Here is a 22655-nt window from a genome sequence, read left to right as displayed (position 1 = left end):
AGGTTCTTTGTTCTTCTACCCCATTAAGCCTCAGAGGGAAGCCTCCTCTACATTTGACAGCTACTGTCATTTGTATTTTACATTTAAAAAAAGCAGATGATCATCTTTTAAACTATTTTTATAGATTTAACTACTCCACAGTAATATACATTTATTTAAATTAGCTTCACTTTAATTGGTTGAAACATTTAAATTCTGCAGTAATGCATGAGTGATAACCAAATAATATATGGCGTGACATGATGTGATCAGGTACATTTTGGCCCTTTTCTTTTATACTTTTCTGTGTTTGTCATGTGGTTATGCTACGTTTCTCTAAGTAAAATGTGTTACTTCACACTTCATCTGCAAGAAGAGGAGAGAACTGTTTCGGCTTCACTTTAAGGGAAAAAATTGCAACGTTTAAAGTACTGATGCATCTTTTTTTTTTTTCCCATGCGAGGTGTCTAGAAAACATCCTGCTGACAGTTAAAATTGACTTTTGATATTTTTTCCCTTCTACCAGTTGAACAGTTTTATCTCCCGCCAACATACAGTAACATCCAAAGACCAGAGATAAGGGCAGACAGTGAAAATCAGGATATCCTGTGTTGTTCATCATGAGAATTATGTGTAATTATGTTGTTTTGTTAACTCAGTTTTGCTGATGTGTTTTGTCGTACCTTCAGCATGCTCACACATATCTACATATATGCATGCTTTCTTTTTTTTTTATGGGCTGTTTGTGTCCGATTTTGCATAATTGTAAAATCGTTTCCTTAAGTTTATTTGTTTTCCTATTTCTTTATGAGGCTTCAAACTTTGACCTCCTTTCCAGAAAACAACCTACCATGTCAACGTTAATGAATAAAGTTAATGAATAAAGTTAATGAATGAAGGGATTGAACTGGAGGAAATAACAAATGGGCCAAACTTGTATTTTACACATGTTTACTAGCCTGCACCTGCTGACAGCTGTATTGATAGAAGGAATACTGTGAAACAGCTTTAAAAAACAGAAACATGGGCTCTGGGCTCAGTTACTGGTGCTCTGGGGACGATTCATGAGATAACCTAATTGTATGCACTAACACGGTTACACCTTTAAATACCCCCTCCCTCCTCTGAAGCCTTTACTATCTGCGACTGCGCCGGCTCCCATTGGCTGTGGGGATAATCTGTGAACCAGAGGAGCGGAGGGAGGCAGGAGGACACGGGGCAGCATGTTTACAGCCTCCAGCTTTCATAATCAGCCGATCTGAACGATCCGCCCGCCTCGTCTGGTCTGACTTCGGAGGCACCGAGCTGGACCATGTTCCTGTGTCGCACGGGGAGGCTGTCTGCAGCAGTCCTGGATCAGGCTCTCAAGTCAAGTCAAGGCTCGTTTTTGGCGCAAGTTAAAGCAAACAGACTCTCAGACGTCACTTTGACATTACGCAAGGGCCGCACGTTTCACCGGTGTGTCTGCGTGTGCGTTTCGACTCTGAGGCAGCAGCAGCAGCAGCAGCAGCCGGACCCGCAGCCCGTCCGGACCTGGGACCCGCCGTCCGGGTTTGTAACCTCGGACTGGGGACACTTTGATGCGAGTCTGTGCAGAAGCGAAGGCGCTGGTTCAGATATCAGCAGGCAGCCGCTCGTCCGAGCGAACAGACGCTGCAGCAGCAGCAGAGGAGGAGGAGAGCCGGTGGCCGATGGTGTGCTCACACGGACCTGGAGGGTTTCCGGTCCAGTCGGGACCATGCAGACCAGATCCTCCTCCACAGCGGCGGCCGCGAAGAGGAGCACAGCCGACGAGGAGCGGACTGCCAGCAACAAAGGGGTAATTTAACCATTCAGCTGTAGTGTTTGTCTAACCCCGGTTAACAGGAGCACACAGGTCCACAGGGTTCAACCGTGTGGGTCTGAAGTCAGAGGCCTCCTCAGTAAGAGCCTGACAGTCCTGACAGCGGGCAGGTTGTTATACAAGGCTGCTGTGTGTTTATTTACATGTGCAGGGAAGTCTGAGCACTTTAGGATGGGACCCAGCTGAAGAGTTACAGAGCTGACAGACACGTGCCTGTTCAAACCACACACACATGATCACACATGACCAAATATCATAGCAGTGCATCTGCTTCATGTTGATGCTACTTTAACTTTAAGACTAATGTTTGGTCAAAAACCATAACCAGAAAAAGCCAAAAACTGTGTTTCAGATGGGGCTCGGCCTAATAAATAAACAAAATCTCCTGCAGATGGTGATGAGTCTTGCTGGTATACAAAAATAGATTATGGCCAATATTCATCTTCTGCTCCATATGCACTTGTAATGTAGGCTAATTATTATTAATTAAACAAGCAGCAAATGCAGGTAAATCAATAACTGGATTCAGGCAGATTTTCGTTCAGGTCCCTTAAAAGAATATTCCACAGATTTAGCATTGCACTCCTATAACACTGTCTCAAGATGGGCAAATTCTTCTTTGTCAAAACCTGGTGCCTACATTACCCACAATGCAATTCAACCACTGACTACTCATGTAGCCTCTAGACGCTACTCTCAAGCAGAGATGAAGAGTGGGTTCCAGAGGTCTAGTAAGGTCTACTAATCTCAATCATTTCAAACTCCACATCCCCAGTTTTTTAAATTTATTTTCAAATGTTTATCCTTCAGACCCAACTAACTTCTGCAGCTCCCTCTAGAGCCACAGACGGCTTTATACGACTTTACCTGTAAACAGACTAATGTCTAAAATGTCCCCTGTAATGAGGAGATACAGGTTACAGGTTCAGTTTGACTTTCCCTCCCACGCCACCTGGGTCAGTGTGTCTTTGTGTTTGCACGCCACTGTGACTTTGTATATCTGCATACGTTGTCATGCCACTGAAAAGCTGTTATCAGACACAGCAGTCCCACTGTTCCCCTCCCACACACCCTCCCTGGCACAACTCCCTTTGGCCGCTCGCTCACATGACCCTCCCACACTGCTGCCTCCCTTTACTTTTAGCTCGGCCTGACTCTCCTCTGAAAGGCAAAGGCCAGCTCCCTCACCCACTCTGGGCTTCCTATTGTCCATTGTTGGCAGGCCAGTGAATACGTCACCAAGACTGTGGCTTCATCCGGGGGGCTCGGGCCAAAATTTAGCAAGACAAATTGCACTGAGGAGAAAAGCTCAGATTGTTTTTCCTCTGTCCCCTTACTCCTTCTTCTTCTTCTTCTTCTTCATTGTTTCTGCCCTCTTGATTAATTGTCTGACTGACCTGAAGGAGGCAGAATGTCAGGGCAATAAATGAGGCGAAGCAACGTATGAATGAAAGTTACTGTTTGTTGGGACAAATGTCAAACATGGCAACAAATGGACAGCAGGCTGCATCTGCCTCTCACTGCTTTTGCTTTCAGAAACTGTTCAATTTCTGATTTTTTTTTTTTTTTTCAACTGAATGCCACATTTGCATATTCTAATTATGCATATTATCGGCATAGATAACTTCACACATTTCGTCCAGCAGCCTACCTTTTGTCCTTTGCACTGGTCATGTCGCCCTTGTCTACTGTAGTATGCCCATTAAAGAGGTCACTGCAGGCTGTTAACTGTGTACATACTGAGTTGCCTCAGCTTTCTCTCTGTGCAATGTCAATGTTATGTCTAAAATAGATTCATACCATACAGGCCTGAGCTACTTCCTGTTTTCTCAGACAAGGATTGGGTTTCCTCTCCGCAGAAAATATATTTGAATAATGTGACTTCAAATGAAACACGATGGCCTCCTGCCAGCTGCACGTTTTACCGCTTCAATTCCAGTGTAACAACACTAAACATCAAAAGGAAGAAAAGTTGGAAATGGTGATAAAGATGAAATTATTTTCCCCTAGTTTCGTTAATCATAATGGAACTTCTAATTAACCTGAAAGGGCTTCATTAAAGATATTTTGCTGCAACTGAGTTTGGTTTTGAGGGATATAATGAGGTTTTCCCATTTGACAACAACTGCAAAATGACTGTATAACGCCACAACACTTTGTTTGGTCAGATCTTGGAAGGGATTTTCCTTTTTACATATATGTCAAATTTTAAAGTCTTGCATTTCAAAAACTAGAAGAGGTTAGAAAGCTCTTTCATCTTGAATTTCGATCTTTGTACACTTGTTGAACCCCCCAAACAGGTTCTGCTGCATTAAGCAAGAGCACAAAGAATGCAGCCCTGGAGGCCTTAGTCAGAGGGAGGACAATGTGTATTTGCATTGTGTACTGTTTACATACTACTGCCTCTCTCTCTCTCTGTTTAAAACTCCTGCTTCCCCAACTGATCTGTGACTCACGTCTATACCGTTCATGCTCTGCTGTCTGCTGTGGTGGTCTCATTGTTGAGTCTGTTGTAGTTCACCAGTGTGACCAGCCCGCTCCCCGCTACACGTCGACGGCTGGTTCGTGTCTGGTGCTTGTTCATCTTGGAGAGCGTTTTGTCTGGAGGTCACAAACGCAGAGTATCGTGTGTGTGACTGACTCTTTGTGAGAGAGAGTGACAGACTTCAGTCGTGTGTGTGTGTGTGTGTGAGAGAGAGAGTGTGTGAAAGGCTGAATGATAAAGTGAATTACCTAAACCACACAGCAGCAGTTTGTTAAATCAGCTGACAAATAGAGGAAGCTAGTAAAAATCCAGGCATCGTTTGACCTACATGAACGTTCTCAACTTTTTTTTTTTTTTTTTAACCTTTATTTAACCAGGAAGTCCCATTGAGATCAGAAATCTCCTTTACAAGGGAGACCTGGCCAAGGAAGCAGCCATACAAAATCAAAAGCCAGATACATGATACACAAATACATGACACACAAATAGAAAATAAACAATAAAACAGATTGACACCTATTTAAGGATAGTGGTCTCTCAAGAAAAACAGTGACATTCCTCCTTCACTGCATTCTTTATGATACTCTTAAGCTCATTAATGGATATGAATGTTTGTAGTTTAAGAGTTTTTTGAAGGTTATTCCATGACCATGGTGCATGATAGGAGAACGCTGTTTTGCCAAAGTCTGTTCAAATCCGGGGGACTTTCAAAAGCAACCACTTGGAGGCACGCAGATGGTAACTACTAGAGCTGATAGTGAGAAGGGTGTTAAGGTATTCTGGGAGTTTGCCCAGCAGAGCTTTATTGGTGAACATATACCAGTGTTGTTTTCTACGAATGCTTAGTGATGTCCAGCCAACCAATTCATAGAGAATACAGTGGTGTGTGAGAGATTTTGCATTTGAAATGAAGCGCAGTGAAGCATGATACACTGAATCGAGTCTCTTTACATAGATGACACACAATCACAGTACAGTGTTTTTGTCCTATATTATGATGATGCATTTCTATGCTAGACTTAACAACACAAAGAACAAGATGTCCCCAACATACACTTTTGTTTGGTGATTCAGTGATTCTGCAGACAATCAGAAAAAGAAAATTCTGGATATAAGATGTAAGAGGAGGATATCGGATATAAGATAAGTTAATTGGGGTTTTTATTTTTGATAAATTGTTGTTTTAGCACTCAGTGACTCTGAACTACTCTGAGAAACTTCAATAACACTGAAATTAAGGTCAAAGGTCATGACTGGAATTTTTGCATCAGGAAATGCTATTAGATATGTTATAAAGTCTTTTGGTAGTTAAGTATAAAGAAAACCAACACCTAACACACTGTGTCACTGATGTCGAGTGGATATTAAAGGATAACTCTGAACGAGCTACAGCGTCTGTAACATAATCCTTTTGGGGTAATTGCATCGGATTACAGTTCGTGCACTAAAAGTTCTCGTTTTTGCCAGTGACACATTCAGACCTTTCAATGGAGTCTGGTGGCTTTGAACAGAGTGATATAATGTCTATTTGTTGTTAGATAAAAAGGACATTACAAATCTGTCTCTATAAGGATCCTCGCTGTAATGTTACTTAGAATAACAAAATGAGCCTGTCACAGCTGTAGTTCACAGCGTGTCCTCTGCTGACGGCTGAGACCAAGTCCAAAACTTTTTGCACCTACTAGTCCAAAACATGTGAAAATATGGCCCTGGTTCAAAAATACTGGAGTTTTCCTTTAAAAGGTAATAATAAATGGTTGGTTATTTGAGATTTCCAAAAAAATGGTGAGTAGCAGTGACATCAGCAGAACCAGAGGTGAAGCCTCCATCTTGGTGGTTTTGGTAGTTTGCGGGAGTCCTTGGAATATGAATGTTAAAAATTTCACCTTGTTTTATGCAGACTGGAAACTATCACCACACATTTTATTCACTTCCCCCCGACTATTCATGTCTTCTCTCCATTTTTGTCTGGACTCACCAGCGACTCATTCTCCATTCATCCTTCTGATTCATTTTGTCCTGCTCATGTTCTCCTACTTTCCTCTTTTTTTTGCTCCAGGAGGAGCAGAATTTAAAGGAGGCCTCTAGCACCTCCTCATCTACTGAGATGGTCTCAGGGGAACCAGAGGGAGGAAAACCCACCAAAACCCAGCAACTAAAGAAAGTCTTCAAGGAGTATGGAGCAGTGGGAGTTTCATTTCACATCTGCATCTCCCTCATGTCCCTGGGAATGTTCTACCTCCTTGTATCCAGGTAACAATACAACACATTATTGCTTTTTCTACAGGTGGCAACACACAGCAGAACCTGTTAGCAGCTAGATGAGTATTTTTGGGCCTGTCTAAATATAGATCATTTGCTGTAAAGCCACAATATGTCAAGTGTGGCTGCAGTATGACAGAAGTACTTTTTGAATTAGAATTAGAATGAAATAGTACGATAGTCTCTCTAGATGTACGGATTATCAGCAGTGGAAGAAAATACTTGAGAAATTCCTCTTTTCACCAGAAACCATAATAGTCCACATTGTAATTCTCCCCAAGTATTTGGGGAAATGTAGGAAATCACTGACCAAAGTAAAAGGAGATGAAGCAGGCTCAAAGGAGAGGACATGAGAAAAAAGTAAAAGGCAACACACTCAACATATTATAAAATAACTCTGCAGTGCATCAAACATCACTTACTGATATCATCTCGCAGTCTGAGAGCATTTGAGTGTAGCATTTCCTTTAAACCCAAAGATGGGCACAGGAAATTACTGACCCCGTGGGCTGCTTTCACACAGAGGAATGCAAAATGTCTGGCACAAATTGGCAGCAAATAGGACCCGTTATGAGAGAAAGCAGAGTACAGGCTCTTGAAAATGTCCACTCAGTCAGCCACATTATACGGGCCCTGCTGCTGTTGAAATACTAATACTGGCTGAATTACCTTAATCATGTTGAACGGCTTGAATAAAACATGAGTTCATTTTCTCATCTTGCAGGTGTTTTTTTTGTTATCCACAACAACAACAACAACAACACACGCAGCGTTTAAAATCCTTGACAATACATTCAACTGTGTTTATGCATTTTGTAAGTTGTTGATGGCAACAGACGGTGAAAAGCAGCACAGCAAAACTTTAGTTTCAGCCAGAGTATCAGTCCAGACAATTTTCAGCCTCTTGTCAGTAAGACTGGCCACAAGCCAGGGGCTTGAATACCAGAGAGACTTGGCAGAGATTATCTGAAGGCTTGGAAATTTCCTTGTACTGCCGATAATGACCCTTGAAGTGAAAACTGACTCTGTAGCTTGAGCATTATCACTGTGCTGCCACAGAGCCCAGGCATGTGGCCCGCTAATACAGGGCTGCATGCTGGGTAAACAGTCATCAGGGTGCAGATGGATCTTTATATTTAGCTGACTAAAGTTTGCTGAGTGCAACAGAGCCGTTAATGTGAGAGAGGGAGGGGGGAGCTGCTGTATTGATTGAAGCAGCTCTAAGCTTCGTGTTTGCACATTCTTTACATATTTATTTCCCTGAATAGCTCAGATGAAAATGCCATGACTCTACAAAGCTGTCTCACAAAGGCAGTGATACATGTAGCTTGTTAAACCTTCTCTGATTTGTGTGACTTCACGCATTTCAGCTTGCAGTGCATCGTATGCTAATGTCATCACTGTAAGTGGGTCAAGAGGCTGCAAAATAAACTATTATACAACACTTTGTTGAAGACGGCTCCCTCTGGTGGAGATTAAGGTGACTTGCATGTTTAACCACAAAGACACAAAAAGCGAGGAAAAGACTCCACTTTATATAATCTCTTGAAATCTTTGCGGATGTGGCCAGCCCGGACCAAAAGCCAGGCAGTAACACAGAAATTGTTATATGTAGTGTGAGGTTTTTTAGGACTTAATGTTGGGGGCTCTGAAGTAAAAGTAAGAGGAGCATTTCTGAGTGATCACCTAATATGTGAATCGTATGTTCTCCTAACCAGTTTTCTGTGTGGTTCGTCTCCACAGTGGGATCGATATGGCTGCCGTGCTTTGCAAACTGGGCTTCAGCGAGGCAGTCGTTCGCTCTAAAATGGCAGCGGGGACGAGCACGTTTGTCCTGGCCTATGCCATCCACAAGCTCTTCGCTCCGGTTCGCATCAGCATCACTCTGGTGTCCGTGCCTCTCATCGTGCGCTATTTCAGAAAGACTGGTCTCTTTAAGCCACCCACACCTGCACCCTGATGACCCCTCTCCGTTCCTCTGCTGCCTCATTAAGCGACAAACATCCTGACTGTTGATGGCCATAATTAAAAACGCCTGTATATATCCTTACTCATTTGCCTTCATCTAGAAATGCCTCATCTATTCTCAGTTGTTGTTGTGAATTCAGGTAAAACGTTTTCTACTCTAGTTCCAGCTGTAACTGAATCAATGTCTTTCTGTAGGATTAAAAAGTCCTAAAAGTGTAACGGCTCTCCAAAAAAAGTGTATTTGGAGTCATGCCTTAATATGTGTGCATTCCAAAAACCAGAAACAAAGGCTGAAAAAGCTCAAATATTTATTTACAATCAGAGGTAAGATCAGGGATTTTAAGTTTTAGTCATAAGCTCTGTCAGTAGGCAGGTTTGTCTCCTGATGCTGTGAAGGTTCCCCGGGGGGGGACAAGTGGAAAAATCTGTTCTCTCCTCCACTGTTAGCTGACTAGGCCATGTTCTGGTGTTATGTGAATCAGCAGAATAAGTCTGGTTCTCCGTCTCCTACCTCACCATCCTTTTCTCTCTCCACACTTGGCTCAGACTTTCCCTACTACACTTTTTTTTCTGCTATTGTTTTGCTATTTTTCCTCTCAGCTTCCCTCCGGCGTCCATTTTCATCCCCTCGGATCCCTTTGCTGTTCCTCTCTTTTCTCCCTCTTGTTCTTTTGTTTTGCTGATGCCACTGCCCAAGTAGTAATTTGATGAACATTAATCTGAGTGAATCTGACTGTAGTTCATTGCAAGCTTTAGATGAAGAATGTTGGTTTGAGAGTTATTTTTTTGTGATTGAATGGACTGTATTTAACTATTAAAAGGGGATTTTCTTTTATATCCGGTGTGTTTTTGTTATGAAATACCATCATCGCTCATTTAGGTTACATTTGATCACTTGTTGGCCTCTTTTTTCCCAGTTTAAAGCTGCCATAATCAATATTTTTGTACTAACAGTGGATCAAATGACTAATGTAAATGGAATCACTTGAAGTGACAAACCCACAGAGAATTATCTCTTTTTTTTTTTTTTTTAAACACACCTTAAATATTTTGAGTCATTCTCACCACTCAGCAGCATTTCTGGCTGCAGCACACAGCTGTTGTCAACAAACAGCAGTAAAAACCTACTGTACACTACCTGCCCACATACCTGGTAAGTGACTATGACTGAATACTAAAAAGGTGAACACTGGGGAGAAACACACCTCCATACTAAGAATACAAAGTTGCTGCATATATATCATGGGGGGGGTGATAAGCACCCCTTTGCTTCCATGTCAGCGATATCAAAAAGTGATAAACAAGCTGTAAGCACAAATCTGACGCGATAAATAAAAGCAAGTTTGCATCAGATGTCCAAACTTGTTATTGTAAAATTATTTTGAATGCAGTATAAGTTCTTCCACAACCAGCTTGATTTTCTTTGGACTTTACTGATTTCAGCTTTCTAGTTTAACCCAACTAATTATTGTGTTCACATATGGAGAGGTGAATGTGAAGAGAGGGGGGGGAATAAAGCAGTTTAAATTGCACTTCTCCTTTTTTACCACTCTGGGGAGCTCCTGAACTACAAATACAGTGCTGCTGTTTTTTTTTTTTTTCATTCCTCTAATACAACCACGTCATACAGTTCTCATATCTCATAAGATTGAATGCTGTTGTATTCTTAATATCTTCAAAATAGATACCAGCAGTATATCACAAGAAGGAGGTTCACTCCTCACACTCAAACTTCTTCACTGTTGGTTCAGTGCGACAGATCGGTGTCTACAAAGCGATGATAAAGTCAGTGAACAAATCTTGTGAAATTCAAAAACACTCAAAATGATTGTACACCAGTTTGTCATAAGCGCATGATAACTGGATAATGCTACTACTGAAAGAAGCTGCACGAAGAGCACTGGCATGTGATATACCATATGTTTCCTGAGGGGTCAGGTCAGCATATGCACACCAGTTTTAGTCCTCATAAGAATTAATTATTTCTGGCCGTCTCTTTCCTCCTGTTCTCCCTCTATCTTTCCTTGAAGGTTTGATGGGTCAGTCAGCACAGCAAGCAAGCAAGCCTCAGCTGGTGTGGGGTCCCTGAAGATCTATAATATACTGAATGGTAGCTGCCCTGAACAAGACCTTATCTCCTCTTTGTGTGTGTGTGTGTGTGTGTGTGAGTGTGTTTCTTGGCCTGGTAAATAATTCAGTCAGGGGAGTTGTATAAGGAGAACTAAAAGCGCACAGTGGTCTGTGCCAGATATCAACCTTGTTTTTTTTTTCCCCTTTTCTTCAGGAATAGGAGCTATGGCAGCACTGTGACACCAACTGATACAAACCGATCTCACGCACACACACACAAACACGGAGGAAGACGGAGAAGCCTGGGCCTCATTAGCCATGATGAGGACAGGGAGCTGCCATCGCCTCTCCATCCCCTGCATGTCCCCCATGGCTAGGAACAAATTGGTGACAGCGCTCCCAGCCACTCTGTCGGGCTACCTGCGATACACTGGGCTCTGTCAGACTCCTCTCCCTCCACACTGCTGTGCATTTGCATGTGTGTATGTGTGTGTGTGTGTGTGGAGAGGAAGCTAGACACACACTACAAAAAGAAGAGAAGGCAGAGCAGCTCCTTGGTTACCCTCCCTGCCACCTTTTGCTCGGCCCACAACTGAGTCGTGCTACGAGTGAACACTTCATGTGGTTGGCCTCGAGTTTGATGTGGGGCCCCTTCCCCAGCATGAGAGGTTCAAATCGCTGCCTCGGCTCCTGACTTGTGCCTGCTGCACCTTTTATTAAAGTCAGATACACCGTCAGCGTCACCACTGTCAGAGCCGCACACAGAGTGAATCCATTATGGCTGTATATTCAGACCCAGGCTGCATTTCTGACACAAGAGTTGGAGGGTGTGTTTGTATAGTAGTTGCAAAGTGCTGATGCATGCAGTGATATATAAACATATGGCAACAGCACATACCCTCTTTCTCTCCCTCTCTGTCACACACACACACACACACTCCCTCCTGACAAGCTGCCTTTTTCCCCCCCTTGCACCTTTTATTTAATTTCTTCATTCTTATTATTTCCTCTCCATCATTTTCTGCACCTGCTCATTATCTCTCCCTTATTACCTTTCCCCCACCATCTCGCCGTCTCCTGACCTGCTCTGTAAACTTGTTAGCCCTTCAGAGTGGCAGTGTCTAGACAGAGAGGCACCTATTCCGTCAACCCCACAGGTTCAAAGACATCCTGTGAATTTCTTTACAGGAAGGGCTGCCATAAAGTTTTAAAGGTGCGTGCAATCATACACACGGCGTACCCTACACAAACACACACTTATTCTCTCTCTCTCTTGCCTTCCCACCATTCTCTGCCTTCCTCTCTTTTTTCGCTTTAACCCTCTGTTCCTCATATTTTTTGGCCACTCCTCCCCTTCTCCCCCAGTCACTCTCTCTCGCCAGAGCATCTTTTTCTTTCGCTCTGTTTTCTCTCCTCTCCTGTCTCTGAGTTAAGTTTAGCAGGTGCACCTGATGGCAGCATCATCCTGGAGCACCTGTCAGCTGTCTGCCTTCATCACGGCTCCTCTGCTGCCACAGGGGCCACGGGGAAGTAAACCAGGAGACAGTCGCTACTATCAACAGCTGCATCTTATTATTTTAAACACCGGTGCCAGTCAATTTCCACCAGAGATACGTGCATTTATTTTATTATTTTATTTTTCTGTGCATGCCGCCTCCACCTCCTCCTCCTCATTGTCATCGCTCCTCAGGATTCAGAAGCTCAGCTGTTAAATGTGAGCAATTATAATCGAGCAGAGGGGGAAGCAAGGTTGGAGATGGAGAGGCAGAGAGTTTATCTAGCCAGTGACAGAGACGAGGAGGGAGACGGCGCAGCAGGCATAAGTTGTCAGAGTGTTTTTGGCATTTGTGGATTATGTTTTTGACTGTCTGTTACTGTAACTTAGCTGAGTGCCTGTCACTTGTCTAACAGGCAGGTGGGTCATTCAGTTTGCATTTCACTAATGCAATACTTCAAAATGCAGTGTGTAATGACAATGAGATCCTTCGTCTTTTCTCAGTCCAATTAATGCCACAGCTCCCCTTTTTAATCAACTGTGTTTGTCTGCAGCAGATTCACAACATTGTCTTAAAGAAGTACATAGACATACTGGGCATCAAAATGTTGATTTGGCTAAAGGGCTAATGGGATTTCCACAGAAGATTTCCTCATTAAGATTCATTCACAATAAGCATAAACATATTCAGCATTTGCTGCCAGACTGAATACAAAATGACATACAACCAGCCCTCCTACATTTCATATGGTTATTCATAAACAATTGGTAGAGAGCAACTGTAATCCTAATATCCCACACTGTGTAATGCTAACATGTTGCTAGTTTGATTTGTTGACCTATAAATGATTGGCATCCAGGTAGAGTTTTCATAGATGCTCTGCGTTTCTATCTAGTTTATTCCATTCAGTCTCCTTCCTACACATAACTGTACACTGACATTTGGCAACGGGGATGTTGAGCCAAGAAATAATTTAACCCTGACGGTAAAAATCTGAACAGTGAGGATGCATTTGATAAGCATGAATTGTGTTGGTTGTTGCTGGTGGAAAGCTTTACCACCCCCCTCATTTCCTCTTAAATCATCTCTGGAGAATACGAAAAACCCATGGCTGAATGATATGGAACAATAAATCCATTGCAAGTTTTTAGACCATTATTACAATTCAGTATGCGATTTCTTTAAAGTTCTTTATCTTCTGTATTATTCACTATACAGAAGCAGTAAATCATTCTTTAGTAGGACCAACACGACATTGGATACAGTCAATAGCCAAGTCTTTCCTGTGGGCTAGGCCCGTGTTATGATGATATGAAATGAAGTGATGCATCAATTGATATATAGAACATATTAAGCTATTGAATTGTAAAAACCTTCCTCGCAGTAGACTATTGATAACTTTAGGTCTTGTATTATCATGACTTCATTTAATAAATTCTAAAAAAAAAAAAGCACTGCAGAGCAACAGGCCTGTTGTGATCATTAGTATCAGTTACAGTAAGAAATCACAGACTAAAAAGCACAACCAGGATGACTCTTCCTGGGTACTTTGGCAGCGCTGCTTTGAATCTTGTTCATAAGGAGTAATGCTTCGTTCAGTGAGCCCTGCTGGGTGCTACTTGATGGACTGGTAGTCTGATTTTTAGCCGTGCAGTCATCATACAGTCATATAGCACTGGATGCTGGAGCAGTTTTGTAGTGTTGACTTGTGTTGTAGCTAAGGTAGCCAAGGCAAGTTCTGCACAATACCCGACCACCATATTTGATGAGTCATTCAGCCCGACTAAAAACAGTGACTCTTATTGAGTTGCGTTCAGATTAGTTTAATTATAGTCAAAACTCTTTATGCACAACTACAGCAAGTAAGTTTGGTCAGATTTGAATAAGAAAGTAGCTCCAAAAGATCTAATGGAAAAACACCCATTTGCAATACAGTCAGTATATCTCAGTTATACGGTTGGTGACTAAAATGTTATTCTAGAGTCAAAAGTATGCAAATAGTACTACCCAGGCTGTTGAAATCATCATTATCATCATCATCAGTAGTAGTAGTAGTAGTAGTAGTAGTAGTAAAGTGGCTGCTGCATGAGGACAAAGATGGAAACTAAATCAGAACCATCAGATTGAAAAGACAAAAAATTCACAGTTGCATCCAAATTGCTTGATCATTATAATAACACACAACACACCAATAACTTAACAACTTCCAGTTAAACCAGCTATAATCCCAAATCAACATTTATGGAAGATCTAAAACAATACTTTAAAACAACAGGGCAGAGATGATCAGTCATAATCACTGCGTTTGCACTCTGGATCAGGAGTGAACCTAAACTACAGCAAGTGCAGAAACAGTGGCGTAAACCACTGAGCTGCCATTACCGATCGAAGTCCGTTTGCCGGTACACACTTCATAATGAATGCATCTCATAAATCCTCCCTAAACGATTCCTCCTTAAATGATTCCCACAGCTCAGACTGTCTTCTCGGTGGAGGGCGCTCATGGATCAAACCATTAATGGGAAACCAGGCCGGGGTGACGAGCGGAGGGCAACAAGCTCAGGCCCAAGATCATCACCCCGCCCCAATCCACCACCCTCTACAACCCTAATGGAAAGCAAACAGACAGACAATTTCTTTCAATTAGCCTGAACTGGCCGACCCAATAAATTTTAGTTTGTTCCTCAAGACATAAGGGCCCTGTTGCATGTCCCGCTGAAAATGAAGACTAATGGGGTATTGTGGAGCTGCTGAGTGCTTGATTTTGCGCCACTATACTATACACTCCATGCTGGGTTTTTTTTTTCCCCATGGCCTTCCCTCCTTCCTTGAGCTAACTGGAATCAATGCTGACCAGGCACAACACGAATGTTTAATACATTTATTCACGACTTGGATTCATTTTCTGTTTTAAGCATTATTCCTTAGTAGTTAGACGGAGCTATTCATCACAGCTTGACAACAGCCGTGAACGTAACCATTGTTCACCCTCGGTGTCAGCTCAAGTGATGGCCTGCAGAGTGCGACTCAGCCACTCAGCTGCCTACTGAATTACTTCGTGTTTTTTTTTTTTTCTTTAAGAAATATACAGCATGTTTTATGGGAATTTAGAGCTATAATTAAAACAGAATATTTTGGGGGCTGTTCAAAATGGGCCAGTGAGTAGTTCAACATCTTTAAGACTGTGTCACTGCCAAAGGGCTGTTGACTTAACCAGTCGGTGGGAGAAGTACTCAGATTCAGAAGTGCAAGTAAAAGTCCTGCTCTTATATTAGCTATACTGTATTTTTACTAACAAACATTTTATAAATGGTCTTTAAACACCCTGTAAAGTTGGTGTATGCAGCTATAAAGGACATATTATCTGTTCCTTAATGTACAGTATAAGTTAGCGATATAACAAAATAATACACTAATATTACTACAACTCTGTTTTACATGCTGCCACTTTTGGGTGCACACAGGAGGAATTAAAGTTGTTGATAACATTAAACACTTACATGTACTTACAACTACATTATAGTGCTTTTTTTTATTAATGTAGTAAATATTTCTATACTGTTTTAGTGGTAAATAAGGGGACTTGCTGAAAAAAGTATCAAAAGTATGTACTTATGAGGAAGAAAATGGCCCATGAGGATTATATCATTATAGATTGTTTTAATTCCTCAGACTTATGTGTAAGTCACACTTTACAGTTGTATATAGTTTATAAATATTTTTTAGGCTGATTACCTGTAATAAGTAAAGTAAATAAAGTGGAGAAGATATTATTTTCCATCAGTGGACTTTACTGAGTGGTTTTATTTAAAGTAAGATGAGAAAACCATTAGAAATAAAAATCCTGGTAGACTTTTCTCTTTCCCTTCTTGAAAAAAAAAAAAAAAAAAAAAAAAGCGGACATAACAGCAATGCCAATAACAACAATAAAGATGAATAATTTGAGGGATATTTGCCATCAAATGCTGATGTATGGGAAACCCTCAGGCCACCGCTGGTTGATGGGGGAAGAAACAAAGTTGCTTTGTCATAGAGAGAAATATTAACTACAAGTGAACAGGGGGCAAGGAGACATCGATTTTACAATTCAGGACTCAATCAAAGAGAATTATGGATGGCAATACCACTGTGATTTGCCTGTGCTGCTCATTAAGCTTAACATCCATGGTGTATGTCTCCCCCCTGGCAACGTAGGAATAAGATTTACAGAGGTAGGTTAAATACAGTTCAATACTTGAGAGGTGAAGTCACACGATGGCTAATAAAAGGTGGAAGAGGTTGTCAGAAACAATGCAATGAGGGTGAGCAAGGAAGAGGGGAAAACGGAGAGGAAGGGGAACGGATAGAAAAGGAGGACAAGGAAAAAAGAAAGGAGGATGTGCACAAAAAAAGCAAAACGGAGAGGGAGAGAGAAAGAGCGAACGCCATTATTATAGCCTGAACAGATAAACTATGCATCAAAGTATAGCGTTTATTGAAAAACCATTTTTATGTGTGCTTTGAGGGCATGAAAATGAGAGCCCTGTGTTCAAACACATCAATACAACACTGCAGCAGCCAATGTATTTTTTCTTCCTCTTCTCCTTCTTCTTTTCCCCAAGATTCCCAATCAGATCTTGTGGCTCCCTGCAGGCTTTTATGCCAGCCACAAATGGTGCGACTGCCAGACTGACAAACACACAATCACTCAGAGTGGTGAGGAAAAAGGAAAAAAAAAAAAAAATAACACAGCCTCTCTTACTCAGCCTCCTATCACAAGGGCCCTTTAATAAGCCCATGAAAAAGAGCAAGTAATCCTTTGTAATGATTTCATTAAATGCCCTCATCACACCTGGAGATAATTCCATTATGATTGTGGCAATAAAATGAGGTTTTCATCAAGACCCGCAGACAGAAGGAGGAAAAGCTATTATTCCTCTCATATTGAGATATGACGTTGCCTCTAATATTATGATATTAGGCTATTTGGCAGAATTTATGACACTCGTGTCAATCCATAATGCTTGTGGGGAGTTTCCCCACTGACAATACCAGACAGTTTTAACGTGCCCCCTGCTGCACCCGTGGAGAGCTAATAATTTGTTGTGTTAGAAGTCACACACAATAAAAAACAATCTTTATTCATATAGCTCCAATTCATAACAAGTGTAATCTCAAGACGCGGTTCATAAAGGGCAGGTCTAGACCAAACTCTTTAATTAAGAGAGAAACCCAATGATTCAGGAATTCAAACACTGGGGTATTGTAAACCCAACCCTATTGTATGGTACCTCTTCCATCCTTCAACCTTGCATGCGTTTTTGCCGTAATAAACCTAAAGCGTGCATTAAACATGCAAATATGAATTTGCAAGAACGTGTGGAACCTGTAAAACTAGAAAAGTGTAAAAGTTTCCCATTAGAAAGTGTGGATTCACCTCTCTTCACGTGATAATAACTCTTACATTTTCAACACATGGTAAGAGGAAAGACATCCTTTTTATCCTGAAGTAGGAAATTTGTTTTTCCAGGAAAACAGCTGTCAATGAGCGCACACACAAAACTTGTTTGAACTGCAAAAAAAAAAGGAAATCAGGGATGTAGGCAGCAGGCCAATTTTGTTTGTTTCTTAATTTTTTATTTATTTTTTTAAATAAGTGAGAGCAGAGTTTGTCGGCAAGAAAACCAAAATAATGAGTTGCATGCTAAAAAAATCTCTGTAGCTGGGCAACAATTCTTTGTGGGCTAATCAGTACAAGAAACACCTTTTACATTACACAAAGTCATTTGATCCATTGTTGATAATAAGTTATTGACGGGTGCATCATTAAAAAAATAATAATAATCAGCTACCCAGCAGTGAAAACAAAAACACCAATATTAATAAAAGTTGGATATTGTGATGATACAATATCCAGATATTCCAATTGTATTTTTGCCCAGGTCTGGATCAACACAAACCCACAGAAATTCTGGTCTAACCTACAAAACATTATAGAGAAAGAGACAAAGAGAAAGAGAGAAAGAGGAGAGGTGGAGAAGGAGAGCTTCATTACAAAGTGTACCAAAACAGAACTTCAGCACTGCCACGATTCTGTCAGCTGGCAGTGTGCAGGTACAGTATGGGGCTCTCTACAGAACTTATATTATTGTTACAAAAATTCCAGTACAGCAAAAGAAAAATGTGACAAAGGAGAAATGGTGAGGATACTGTGTGCTGTCTGGAGGAATTGGAAGCTATGTGTTTTTGGCATTCATGTCACAGCCCTTTTGAAAAATGCATCAAAGCAATAGCAGAACTCGTGGGACCGGGTTTGGGCACACAAAGTCGTGACCATCATCCAAGCCTCAGTGGTGAGGAAGGAAGGGATCTGCTGGTTGTAGTGGAGGGTTTGAAATACGCTATGGTGCCACTTAATAATAAAAACAAGCACCCTGCCAGACCATGGTAACATAGATTCCTGTAATTTTTGTGGATGTGCCTGTTCAGATGTAAAATATGTGTGTGTGTGTGTGTGTGTGTGTGTGTGTGTGTGCGCTTGTCATGCTGCTCTGCACAGAAACAATTTGTCAGTGGGGGTGACTGGTATTTTTCATGCCTCTTGAAAAACTTGGAAACAGATTGTGTTGTTTTTCATGCTTACATTCACACATGGCTATTAGCTGAAATGCCTTCTGCTTTAAGAACGACTCTCTCTTCCACCTTCTGCTCTGAGAAATCGCAAATAACGACGGCCACAGTCTAACTATGACTTTCTTACATGTGCACTGATGGTTAGGAATTGAAATGAGATCACTCGCAGATGGATAATTATATTATATAATTATATATTATTCTAATGTCGTACTCTCCACTCATCTTCTGCTTTGTAATTCTTAGCCAAGACTTTTCTAAAAAAGGGAAAAAGAGAAGTTAATCTCTCTGTGTGGTTAAAGCATCAAAGCTCATGCTGTCACCAGTAGAGCTACTATTATTAATTCTGCTCTGTTTCTTGTAAGTAGGCCTACACGCGACATTTTCTGTGAAGATGTGACACATATTAAAGTGATTCCAAGTAAAGCCTGACTAATAATGGATTTTTAGAGTAGAAACCAATATTGATATTTCATCGTAGGGCGAAATATCAGCAATACTGATTGAGTCAGGGCTGAAAAAAAGATTTTTTTTTCACTATCGATTCATCTGCAAATTGTCAATCAATCTGTTAATTGTGCTTTTTATAGAAAATGTCAGAAAACTGCAATTAATAAACATTATAACCAGCAACCCAGAGCCCACGACAACAACTCAAATTGGTGTTTAATCCAATTAACAGGCCAAAACTCATTCATATTCAGTTCACAACCATATAGGAAAAATAAAAAGGAACTAGCCTCTTCATTTGAGAGGCTGGAAACAGATCATGTGTGGTCTTTCTGCTTGAAACAACAGATTATCTAAGAAGTTTCTGATTTATTTACTTTTGATTGACTTACTGATGAGTCAACCAATTGTTACAGGTCTTAAAGATCTCTTAAATTTGTTTATTAAAGAATAGTAATCATGATGTAATCAGCAGGATGTCGTACTTAACACAAACTAATTAGAAAAAAAAAAAAACTACTATATTACCTCAAATCATATTCCTGCAATATGAGGAGCTAAAATCAGCTGATAATATCAGCCATGCTGATGTGTAGGTTGGACAATTATTATGGTTCTCACTCTTTTTTTTGCTTCATTTATAGCCAGCAGTCTTGTTTTCTAAAGTAAACCCACTGGAGGATTTTGCAGCGCTCGCTGCATGTCATTTATTATATTGTTGTTCCATATGGTAATTCAGACTATTCTGTTTTCAACGTGGTATGCAGCCACAGATGTAGAAATTGGTATGTAGCTATCACGCTCTGTGGAAGGTTATTGACTTCATACTAAACCTGAATAAACAATGAAAAGCAAGACCAAACATTGCCCATTCCAAAAGGACATGCTTTGTATGTCTTTACATACACAAAGTATAAACCTTGTTTAGTAGTATACACTGCAGACAGACAGGCACCAGAGTTTTTCCTTAAGAATGGACCAATCCACTCCAACCTCCTTTGTTTTGTCTAAGCAAACAGGAAACTAACAAGTGCAACATCTTTACAACAAAACTTTGCCAGTCTAGATAGAGATATAGAGATATAGCACCTGATTATAAGTGAATTAAAAACACAGCGCACCAATCCCGATGCCTATTCTGAAACCTGGGCTTTGGGATACAGAGTACGGTTCTGATCCCACTGTTTCATTAATAAGCTGTATGCATCCCTGTCTGGAAGAGACTGGGCTCCTTTATGTGTAAGGCAACATTGGGTTTGACTTGATTGGGCTGCCTTCCAAAAGTTGTAAAATAAATTTACAACAAATTTCTGATCAGAGTGACTCTACAGGTGCACTGCTGATGCATGACATTGTTTGAGTTAGTATTGTATCTATGCATCCTTACTATACATCACCATTTTAGATCCTGTTCCTGTGGTGAGAGGACAAAGGGGAAAATACTTCCTTGGGGTCAATGTAAGGAGGTTACACTGCATGACATGAATATTAGTAACATTTACTCTTTTCCTGAGGTAAATGCAGGTAAAAGGCGATTGTCTCTTATTGATTCATATGCACAAAAGGTTTTTAATTTATAGAATATAACAATCAAAATCAAACAATTAAAATCAGGAAGCTGTCCCTAGTATTTTGTGTATTCAGTATAAATTACATGAATCATTGTTTTGGACATAGAATTTAGCAGTGGTAGCCCTGGTTCAATCTCTAGGATCATGAGCCAGCTAGTTACAGTTATAAATAGAGAAATCAATAACACAGCCATCTATTATTTGGAAGCGATCCTGGTGGGATCACATGTTGGGGTCACCACTTATTTGTACAGGGGGCCAGGCTGAGTTTGGATTATGCCGCTTTATTCCCTGGACATTTCAAAGTCGTGTCACTGAAGGGATTCGCAACAGCTCACTGCTCACTAAGGAATTAAAGGAAAACTTGAAAACTAATAGCAGTTCTGAGTGCGTGTTAGATCATGTGACGGATTTCTGCAATACAGCAGGTTGCATGACCTCGCTGTAGTGAGTTGTGAATTTTTACAACCGTGTATATTTACACAAGTGTGTGTGAATGTCTGGCAGCGAATTTGTCTGCTGGGCAGGGAGCATAATGTGTTTTCGTTTTTTGTTTTTGCAGAAAACAGCTGCCTTCTGTAGCCGAAAACTTCATATGAGAGCGGTGAGAGTGAACCAAAACAATAATGTTGGGGGCTGGAAAAAACTAAATAAGCTGAAAGACACAAAAATGCTCCATAAAGCGATAATTCTCTTCAACTGATCTATTCTTAATATTGAAATATTGATACTAACAGCTTTCAATATATATATATAGAAATAACAAAATATTGACTATAGCAGCATTGAGTATACAACAACCACAAAAAGATGCAGTCCCATTGTGTGTTTATGCAGTATGAACGTGTATGAATGGTGGAGGATTAGTTGGGGGCGGGGTCACGACTCAAGACAGGCCCAGCCCACTGTATCCATTCTTACACAGAAAATCTCATTAAAGCCACTCTTCCTCTTAGCTACATCACCAGTGGGAAACAGATTTGGATATTGCACTCTGTTTCTTCTTTTAAACACTCGGCGATCTGTTAAGGGGAACAATGGAGGAGACCGATGAGGGAGGGGGAGCATGTATTGACTTTTTCTCTCTCCTCTTTCGTCTTAATGCATCTCACCCCCCACCCCACCCCATCCTCTTTTGTTGAACACCTTTCCTTCCCCATCAACCCTCATCAATCTCTCCATCCTTGCTGGGTGAAAAATTGCACCCATTACCTTTGTCATGTGGTATACAGAAATAGCATTCTTCCCACTGACAAACGTCAGGTAAAACAACTTACGGTGGCTCAGAAGACTGCAGGACCAAGGCACCGCGGCATAAATCAATCCCAAATATTGGCCAACTGAGTTCGGAAAATGGGTGCACATCCCAAATAATGCGGGCTGTACTGTGGAAACCGAGTCTCTACACATGGGTGAAGATTTGTTATCTTGCTTATACTTTTTTTTTTTTTTTAAGAAAAAGGAGGTATTTGGTTTGGAGTTTACAGGTATGCTAGTGGCCCTGTGAGGCTGCACAGTGTTGCTTTGAGCTAAATGGTAATGTCAGCCTGCTAACATGCTCACAATGACGCTGCTAGCATGCTAATGTTAAGCAGGTATAACACTAACACCAGTGGGATTCATCATCTGGGCACCATGGATGTCGGCACCAAATTTCATGGCAATACACCCAATACATGTCACCCTCATGGTGGGGCTGGAGGAATTTTTCAGGAGAAGATCACCAAACTCAGTGGGATTCATCCTCTGGGGAGCTTGAATGGCAATGTGTCCAGTTGTTGCTGAGCCATTTCAGTCTGATTCGACTGACAAAATGACAGTGCCATCCCTAGAGCCACGACGAGCATGCCTTTAAAAAGAAAAGGGAAAAAAAATGCAACCCCTTTGCCTGATTCACTTAAGCATGATAAATGGTGAGG

The 22655-nt window shown here is 41.1% G+C and overlaps 1 protein-coding gene across 1 annotated transcript; it reads left to right on the top strand.

The window, feature by feature from the left end:
- The first annotated feature begins 1156 nt into the window (after window positions 1-1156).
- On the top strand, window positions 1157-9372 carry fam210b (family with sequence similarity 210 member B). The gene is made up of 3 exons (XM_070843027.1): window positions 1157-1798; window positions 6367-6560; window positions 8313-9372. The coding sequence occupies exons 1-3, from the start codon at window positions 1292-1294 to the stop codon at window positions 8527-8529; spliced, it is 918 nt and encodes a 305-aa protein (XP_070699128.1). The 5' UTR covers window positions 1157-1291; the 3' UTR covers window positions 8530-9372.
- Window positions 9373-22655: the final 13283 nt, after the last annotated feature.

The sequence above is a fragment of the Pempheris klunzingeri genome, chromosome 2 (genome assembly GCF_042242105.1).
Source record: "Pempheris klunzingeri isolate RE-2024b chromosome 2, fPemKlu1.hap1, whole genome shotgun sequence".
Lineage (NCBI taxonomy): Eukaryota > Metazoa > Chordata > Actinopteri > Acropomatiformes > Pempheridae > Pempheris > Pempheris klunzingeri.
Note: the sequence above shows the minus strand (reverse complement) of the source record. Positions and strands in the feature narration are given on the sequence as shown.